The sequence below is a fragment of the Mya arenaria genome, chromosome 4 (genome assembly GCF_026914265.1).
Source record: "Mya arenaria isolate MELC-2E11 chromosome 4, ASM2691426v1".
In the NCBI taxonomy this organism is placed as follows: Eukaryota; Metazoa; Mollusca; class Bivalvia; order Myida; family Myidae; genus Mya; species Mya arenaria.
The window spans coordinates 13,819,115-13,829,153 of record NC_069125.1 but is presented as its reverse complement, the minus strand read 5'-3'; the positions used below and the strand labels follow the sequence as shown (position 1 = coordinate 13,829,153).

At 36.1% G+C, this 10,039-nt stretch overlaps 1 protein-coding gene across 1 annotated transcript in view; it reads left to right on the top strand.

Annotated features, from left to right (window-relative positions):
• Positions 1-1,174: 1,174 nt before the first annotated feature.
• LOC128232638 (leucine-zipper-like transcriptional regulator 1) overlaps positions 1,175-10,039 on the top strand; it is a 55,240-nt gene continuing 46,375 nt past the window's right edge. The window contains exons 1-6 of the mRNA XM_052946309.1: positions 1,175-1,232; positions 1,728-1,784; positions 3,825-3,904; positions 4,847-4,955; positions 6,661-6,805; positions 8,283-8,422. Coding sequence (XP_052802269.1) covers positions 1,735-1,784; positions 3,825-3,904; positions 4,847-4,955; positions 6,661-6,805; positions 8,283-8,422 — 524 coding nt within the window. The 5' untranslated portion in view covers positions 1,175-1,232; positions 1,728-1,734. The remainder of the gene's footprint in view (positions 1,233-1,727; positions 1,785-3,824; positions 3,905-4,846; positions 4,956-6,660; positions 6,806-8,282; positions 8,423-10,039) is intronic.

Genomic DNA, 10,039 nt, shown 5'->3' with positions numbered 1-10,039 from the left:
AGGTGCCCGTATAGTTGTTTATTTCCTGTTTTGATGAAACCGAAAGTAGACTGCATATCCTCCTGGTTAGCACTTGATTTAAAGCCTGGGAAAATATCTGGTGGTTTTATTTTTTCAAGAAAATGCAGAAAAAACAAACCATGTCAAGTAAAAAATACGTCTTGGCAGTCAAAATAGGTACATTTTCCTGACGTTAAAAACAACTAAAATAGCCCCAGATATGCTCTAGAATGCACCACAGACGTTCCCCATTTAAAAAAAATCCGGGGGGGGGGCATGCCCCCGGACCCCCCTAGTGTGCGTTGACATTACCACGAGTGTCCCGGAATCGACCCAGGAAATTATCACATGTATGACAATGTAGAATATACTATTTATTATTGGTGGTTAAAAATAGCTATGACATTTAATGGAATTTTCCACAGAAAACGAGGCAAGAAGGCCTTCAAAACCATGCGCTGTGAACTTTGAACGCGTGTTTGACCTCCTGATTTTCCGAAAATGTGTAAACTAGAATTTTTCGGATGAAATGTGTTTGTCAGTCATTAGCAAAATCACGTTTCAAAGATGCATGTGCAACTAGTGAAATTCGACTGCATTCTTGTGGTAAGCTAACTTCATGCAAAATGGGCAGAGGAAAAAGAATAATAGCAATTTACTGGAGCCGTCGTGATCGGTTGAAAATTTTAATAAAATAAAATTACTTTAGTGTAGATTCTTTCCAAGTGTCTGCAGAGTTTCGCGGAGTTAACCCCTCCGAGGACCGCCGAGTTCGTTATTCTTCGGTCGACTGATCACCCTCCGTTGGCCTTTATTCAAACTCCAAGGAACATGGACAGTCGATAAAATCATTGTGTTGGTCGCGATAGCAAAAATCCCCGGAGGGAAACAGAAAGTGGGTCTAACTCGTTGAGTGTACTGTATGCCAGGATTGGTTTAAAGTGTTCTTGAGCTGATGAATGTAAGCTACTTTTGAAAGAACCAGTTGGTTAAGCTCAGACAGAAGCTTCAAGCTAGTGATATGGTGACATGCCTGGGGATGCTGTGCTTTGACTAAGCTATAGATGTATTTGCAGGGGCTTATCCAAGTTTGGTGTTAGAGTGGGGCCTAATTTAAGGGCCTAACCTTTTGGCTTCAGCCTACATTTTGCTCTTTTAATCTTTTACAGGAGAAGCAAGCATACAGTTGTAGCATACAAGGAGGCTATTTATGTGTTCGGAGGAGATAACGGGTAAAAATATAATTGAAGGCCACACCAAATTGATGTCTTGGTCATCCGTTTAAGCGCACCAATTTTTGTTGAATTTAGAAAAAATAATGAAGAAATGAATGTCTATTATTTTTTCCAAAAGAAATCTGATGAAAAAAGGTAAAATGAAAAATATTTTCTTTAAAATCTGATGATCATGACATCAATTTAGTGTGGCCTTGGCGAATAAAGTATTCTATTTATTTTTCATTTATTTTGTATTACACACTGACATAAAAAAATATTTGTACATTAAAGTTTCTTTCTTGTATATCAAAGGCATTAAATATGTTCAGATATGTTGTTTATCTCATATTAGTCTACCTAAATGGCCGTCATCGAGTCTTTTGACAATTTTTATACTATGGCATACTTGAGATAATGGTATACATAAGAAATGTCAAACTAATAAAAAAGTATCACTGTATAGTCTGTATGTTGTACATGTACATGAAATAACTATACTTAATTTTTCAGTAAAACCATGTTAAATGACCTGCTGAGATTTGATGTGAAAGACAAATCATGGGGAAGGTAGGTAACGCTAACTATGTAATTTTTTCGGCCCTCTTAGGTCGAAAATCAGTCCCATTCCTGTTCTGAAAAGGTATATATTTTTCCCATGCCCACGTAAAAATGTTTATCTTCAAATGTTTTGTTTGTGGGTTTTTTGATTAGCGGTGTCTTCTAATTATTTAGCAATTGTAGCAATATTGTACCATTCATGAATGTGTCCATAGTTTTTTTTATGAATATAATTTTTAAAAAACAAGTTGAGCATTATATGAATCATGTTAGTATCTACACCCTTTTTGCCAAAACAACGCTATTTTCCCCTTTCAAAGGACCCCAACATCATGCCTTAAAAGTGGAAAAAACACTGCAAAATGTTAAATAAAGCATAACACAAATGAACCCCCAAAAATGTTTTGTTTCTTAACGACTAATATCTGTGAACAAACTGTATTAAATTTTTGACTCCTCTGTTTCCAAAGAAATAATATCAAGGTACAGTCAAACCTCGATGGTTCAAACTCCGACGGACGGGCAAAAGTACCTTGAGCCTCGGTAAATTTGAGCAGAGCAGGAATGTTTACCTTCGTATAAATAAATTGGCCCTCAGCATCCAGTTAGAGCCAACGAGGAATTTGAGCTTGATGTGTTCGATCCGACAGGTTTCGACTGTATTGTCATAGCCTTGGTGTTGTCTGCAACGTCATGGTCATTGTTGAACTAAACCTTTACCTTGGCCATAACTTAAATCTTGTTCGTGGTATTCAGTTCAAACTTGGGACATATGTTACCAAAGATAATTTGCTTATGTATAGCAAGGCCTATAACTCTGCTCTTATGAATTGTCAAGTTATGTGCCTTGTTTGAATGTGAGGAAATTACATGTATCTTCTATGGCCGATCATCTAAGATAGGTTCATCCAAACCCTCGTGGCCATCTAAGATAGGTTCATCCAAACCCTCGCGGCCATCTAAGATAGGTTCATCCAAACCCTCGTGGCCATCTAAGATAGGTTCATCCAAACCCTCGCGGCCATCTAAGATAGGTTCATCCAAACCCTCGTGGCCATCTAAGATAGGTTCATCCAAACCCTCGCGGCCATCTAAGATAGGTTCATCCAAACCCTCGCGGCCATCTAAGATAGGTTCATCCAAACCCTCGCGGCCATCTAAGATAGGTTCATCCAAACCCTCGTGGCCATCTAAGATAGGTTCATCCAAACCCTCGTGGCCATCTAAGATAGGTTCATCCAAACCCTCGTGGCCATCTAAGATAGGTTCATCCAAACCCTCGTGGCCATCTAAGATAGGTTCATCCAAACCCTCGCGCCGCGTTTGTTGTTGTCATACAAATGCATGTAGTGATTCCATATATGTAAATTGTCAAATTATTCTTTAATTATTTAAATACCGGTAGTTCTGTTAGATGAGAGAGAGAGCAGCATTTTTTCTTGAATGCAGCGTAAAAATATTTTTTGGGGTGCTTTTTGAAGTAAAAAATGATTTATTTGGATTTCAAATATTGCCACAAGGCAAGGTTTCCATGACTCAAGATGATGGTTTTCAACAAGGGAGTTAATCGTGTGATGACAATAAAGAAGAAGTTTCATACGGGTAGTTTTTATCTTAACCCATTGGCAAGATTTCCAGCATGGCTAAATATTTGGATCTACTTATCTAGGGTGGGAGAAATAGCACTCTTGCTAAGGGCTATTCCATTTAAACATATAACCCTCGGGGGGGGGGGGAAGGCACTTTTGAAATATACCACCCCCCTATAGAAGCAATTTTTACCCTTACTAATTCAATAATTGCCTTCCCCCCCCATGGGTTATATGTTTTACTGGAATAATCCTAAATAATTATATGTCTACATGTAGTGTGTTTTTTACATATGTTTATTTTCTTTCTCCCTTTTAACAATAAGAAAAAATGTAAAAACAAAACCTTGACTGAAAAACTTTTTCCATATCAGGACAGTCCCCTTCTTACATTTTACATGGTAGACCAGTAGTTCCCTGTTTATGAATCTGAGTTTGCGAATATATGTGTACTTTTCAGAGCTTTCACCACGGGAGCGCCCCCAGCTCCAAGATACCACCACTCTGCCGTTGTTCACGAGGGAAGCATGTTTGTGTTTGGTGGGTATCTTATTATCAATTGTCGTCTACATTATTATTATTTTTCTTTCTTTTTTTATTCAAATATATTTTTTGTTGGAAGATAAAGATGATAATTGTTTGTTTCAGTGTAAGATCAGAATTTATTTCACCCATTGAGCACCAAAAGATATTCACTTTTGGTGTTTACAAGGTGAAATATATGATATCTTACACTGAAAAAAAATAAATCTTTTTTTACTATAAACCTTAATTCATACTTTGATTGCACTTTTCTAGAAAAACGCGCCAATATACATGTATGCGCACGCAACGCCGTTTCGGAAATGACGTCTTTGAAATTGTGTCCCAGCCCTGTGTGCGCTAACGTATCAATTTTATTTCACTGATAAATCTCTATAAACAACTGGAAAGCATATAATAAATATTAAATTAAAATGTAATCATAGAATTATTTTGTTTTATAACATGCTTCGGTAAGTTTATTTCGTGACTTTTAGTGTTTTTATCTTTTGCCAGTAGACATTTTTAAGGGATTATAAATTATTTAAAGGGCAGTGTAATTATTGTTATAAATAAGGATTAAATTGTTTGTTATTTAATTTATTTTAGTAAACATAAATAGTGTTACAATAACATAGACAAGATAACTGCCAACGACGGGCTACAAATGTATCGGGACCTGGATATTACACCACATCATATGTCTTCGTAATAGATGCTGTAAGGGAAATGACTGTTTTGATATATATTTTTGTCATTTTTTGGGGGGAAATTTGGGAACTTCTTATTGGGATTTTTTTTTTTGAAAATTGAGAAAGAACATACCATTTGCCATTGGGAACATGTCCGAACACCAGCTATATAAACGGCCATAATAACACATGAATATTACAGTTTAAACCTTTGCCATTACTCCAACTTGACCAATGATATCACACTTTATACATTTTGACATTACAGGAGGCTACACGGGTGATATCCACTCCAACTCGAACCTGACCAACAAGAATGATCTGTACGAGTACAAGTTCGCCACTGGCCAGTGGGTACAGTGGAGGTTTGAAGGAAGGTAGCTGTATTGACTGTAAAATACTTCTATTTCATACCTGTTAAATTCCCATCTTAAATATTGCATGATTCAAACATATAAATTTAATATTAAAACCTAAACAAATCCATATTACACACTTTGTTTTCTGATTCTGTATCACATGTACATATAGTATACATATTATTAGTATGGGCATACACAAACCTTTAAAATCTTTATACGGAAGATAACTTAAACACAATTCTCCATGATGACAATAACATTCTTACTAATTTAAAAATAAAATAAAATAAAAACTTTAAAAAAAGCCTACCTACCCTACCTGTTTTTGAAAAGGATGAAACCCTAACTAAACCATTTTTAGCTCGACTATTCGAAGAATAAGGAGAGCTATACTACTCACCCAAGCGTCGGCGTCACCCCTCGGTTAAGGTTTTGTGTGCTCACGTATCTCAGCAACTACTTGAGGTATTGCATTGAGACTTTACACAATGGTACTCAACCATCCAACCTACTTAATTTACCAAGTTAGATAACTCTAGTTTGCATTTAATGCAAATAATAGGCCTTTATTATTCGACTCAGAAATTCTGGTTAAGGTTTTGCATGTAAGCACACATAGGTTAATATCACAGCAACTACTGGATGAATTGCATTGAGACTTTATAAAATGGTACTCAACCATCCAATCTACTTAAATAACCAAGTATAATAACTCTAGTTTGCATTAAATTCAAATAATGGCCCCTTTTTTTATTCAACATAGAAATTCTGTACAGACACAGGCTCTCAACCATTTAACCTTCTTATTTAATCAAGTAAGATAACTCTATCTTTCATATTATATAATTTTTGCCCCTTTATTATGCGACTTAGAAATTCTGATTAAGGTCTTGCATGTTAGCACATATAGGATAATATCTCCGCAACTACTTGATGTATTGCATTGAGACTTTATACAATGGTATTCAACCACCCAATCTAATTGAATAACCAAGTTAGATAACTGTGTTTTGCAAATAATGGCCCTTTATTATTACACTTAAAAATTCTCGTTTAATTTTTTGCATATAACCACATTTATGTTAATATCTCCGCACATCATGTATTGCATTGAAATCTAATCTAACAGTGATCCATGCATGTTTCGCCAAAACTTTTCAATTCTTACACTGAAAAGCGGCGGAATAGTCGAGCGCGCTGTCTCTCTGACAGATCTTGTTGTTTTTGGCCTTTTGTAAAGATACATTGTTCTGATGTGGGATATGGACTTTTAGCAAAATAGCAATACAACCCCACAGCTCAACCCTCTAGGCTCTATCATATTATTTCCGACTATCTTGTTTCTTGTTTATCTTGATGAAGACACGTGTAGAATTTTTTTTTTTTTAAAGTAGCATACTTTAAATAAACATAGTATTAATTCATTAAAATGTGTAACTTTCCTCGCTTTGGTTCAACATTGGTTTGACTTAATATCCTTATGTTCTCCATGAAGAGCTAAGCTTTTGTCAAAGGGAAACTCTTTTGTTAAATGGGGTCAGACGTAAACATTTTTTCAGTTTGTTTGTAATTTGACTAATAAACCTTATTTTATTAGAAGAGAAAGATCTTCATTGTTCAGATATTTTGAACATGTTACAGAAAAAAAGCTTTCATTTTGTCATTAAGATGATTGCGTTCATATCTCCAAAACCTGTATGATTGCTATTTATCCCATCAGACGTCCTGTTGCACGTGCGGCACATGGAGCTGCTGTGTACAACTACAAGCTGTGGATATTTGCTGGGTATGATGGCAACGCCCGACTTAACGACATGTGGACAATCCCGTTGACGGGCAACATGGACGTCAGGAGTTGGGAAGAGGTTCGATCATTACAATTTTCATGTATTTTATGTTTGCAAAATAGCAACATCATGGTAAATTGTCCGTCTGCAGAGGGAGATGTAGCAAGTTTCAGTGTCTGTATACCACGTGATAAATTACGTCCTAAATGATACATCTGAAAGCAACATTTTGCTTCGAATAATGACTTAAAACAAAGATAACTTCTTTTTCTCCACTATATTAAATAAAACAAATGGCAGTCTTTGCCACTTTAAGAGCCCCGCCTTCGTTTTATTACCGGAGTTTGATTAGGTGAGTAGTTTCCTCAAACACTTTGACAAACCTGTTTCCAAACTAATGTTTTGACAGTGCAGTGTAAAAGACCTAATGCGGGGTTATGTAAGTGACATAGACTGCGCCATGTTTTATTTAATATGGTGAATTAATTGTCAAGTTATCTTTGATTAAAGTCTTCATTTGAAGCAAAATAACTAGAAGCATTTATGACGTAATTTATCGCGTGGTATACACACACTGAAGTTTGATCTTCACCAGGTGCTCTCAGCAAATTGTGCCATCTTCTACATTTCATCTTATCCACACATTCAGTCCCATACATATTTCCTCATGGTTGACCTGTTTTGCACAATATCTTGAGTAGGGAAGTTGACTGCCAGTCAATCCCTTAAATCTGGAATCTTTGATAATTTTAAGACATAATTTGGCCCCTTAGATAGAGATTGTGGCAATCGTCAACAGGGTAACGCAAATAAAGGTAATCGTCAATGCAAATGGTCACCCCGCAACCTGACACAGCCTGTTTTTTGACACAATCACCAAAATCAAACTGCTTGGTAATCCGTTAAATTTTAATTCCAATAAAATCAATGAAAACAGTTTTGCACCATAAAAAATACCTTGTTTTAATTATTCCAAAACATTCAATACACACTCTCATTGAAGCTAGATTGACATCATCCATTGATGGTCCATATCGCTGTTGCTTCCCTTTGTAATATTGTGTTTACTAAATCTCGATCACTGGCTCCATTATCACAGGAAAGCTGCATTTATTAATACATCTGTGGTGAATTATATAGTAACTGTGGATTAAGCAACTAATAACTGTTTAATTTTGTGAGTAATCTAAAAGAAATTAATGTAATAATAGTTTTTATTTAAAAGGACAATGAAAAAATGGAATAAAGACAAGGTCCAGAGACCGGATTTTAACGAAACTGAAAATTATTTTGTACTTAGTCAAATATTTTCGTAATGAGGAATTGGGTTCAGGGAGCATACAGAATGCTTTTAAATTTATTGTAAACAGAAATGAATAAAATGTAAAGATTAATGACATTTTATTGTGTTTTTTGGAGGACACCCTCATTTTTTTGACGGTCAATTTTAAGTAGGTGATCTTGCTGGTCACAAAAAAAGTATGTTTCGTGCCCTGGCCAATGTTGGAAATATTCAAGAAGAACCTAATCAAGTATTCATTTATTTGTGTTGCAGGTTCAACAGAAGGGGGACATCCCACCTACATGTTGTAACTTCGCACTGGCTGTTGCCCGTGACGCCATGTTTGTGTTCTCCGGGCAGAGCGGTGCCAAGATCACCAACAATCTCTACCAGTTCTCTTTCAAAGAAGACATGTAAGACTTATAATTTTGTGTGGAGCAATAGTTGGAGATACATTGAGCTGATTGTTTAGTACTAGGGAAGCAAAAAAATGGCAAAACTGATATTCGAATATTCAGTAATTCTTTCGATCGAATATTAGATTACCAATATACATACTGGTATTTTAGAAGTTATAGTAAACTATTTTTATCATTTGCTAAAGTAATAGCCGGGGCATTTTAACCCTACTTCGTCGTAGCCAGTAGGCGTGGAGGACCCTGATTTTCCATAAATGACCCTCTGAAATTCCAGTTTTTAAAAAGAAAAAAGTAAAAGATTATGAACAAACAAAAAAAACAAATTATTTCAATTTCACTGCCTTCATATTTGTAAACAATGTAAATTTAGATGGATTGCTGGTCAAATGGCGTTATGCGCCAAAGGAAGGTCTTTCCGTAGAACGAGTAGCCTCGTTCTGGGATTGACCTCTGCTAAATATAACTATGGAAAAGCCATTGATTTGAGATTTGAGCAATGTTGCACAGAAGGCAACACATTGATGTGAGGGCCGATTTCTTAAATCCTTAATTGGCAAAGGCATTTACATTAACCGAAAATGATTATAATTTTTGATGTCATTTGTCTAATAGCCAAATATTACTAATTTTTGTTAGCATATACCAAAATTTAAATAAAGATTCTTGTATCTTGAATTTGACTTGACTCTTGTTAGCTCCACTGGCCGAAGGCCATGGAGCTTATGTCGTCACAGATTGTCCGTCGTGAGTGCGTGCGTGCGTGCGTAAACTTATACTTTAAACGACATCTCCTCTGAAACTGATAAGCGGATTTTGACAAAACTTCACAGGAATGTTCCTTTGGTGGTCCTTTACCAAAATTGCTCAAATGGTTCCGGTCCATTGCACAATATGGCCGCCAGAGCTAAAAATAGCAAAATCTTTAAACGACATCTCCTTTGAAATGGTTCGGCAGATTTTGATGAAACTTGACAGTAATGTTCCTTGGGTGGTCCTTTATTAAAATTGCTCAAATGGTTCTGGTCCATTGCACAATATGGCCGCCACAGCTAAAAATAGCAAAATCTTTAAACGACATCTCCTCTGAAACGGATAGGCAGATTTTGATGAAACTTGACAGAATTGTTCCTTGGGTGGTTCTTAACCAAAATTGCTCAAATGGTTCCGGTCCGCTGCACAACATGGCTGCCAGGGCAAAAAAATAGAAAAACCTTTAAAGAACATCTTCTCAGAAACCGATGATCAGATTTTGATGAAACTTAACAGAAATGTTCCTTGGATGGTCCTTTATCAAATTTGCTTCAATGGTTTCGGTCCACTGCACAAGATGGCCCCCAGAGGTAAAAATAGAAAAACCTTTAAACGACTTCTCCTCAGAAACCGATGATCGTATTGCAATGAAACTTGACAGAAATGTTACTTGGGTAGTCCTTAACCAAAATAGCCCAAACAGTTCTGGTCTGCTGCACAACATGGGCACCAGAGCTAAGAATAGAAAAAAACGTTAAACTACATCTTCTCAGAAACCGATTATCAGATTTTGATGAAACTTTACATAAATGTTCATCGGGATGCCCTTTAACCAAAATTGCCCAAATGGTTCCGGTCCGC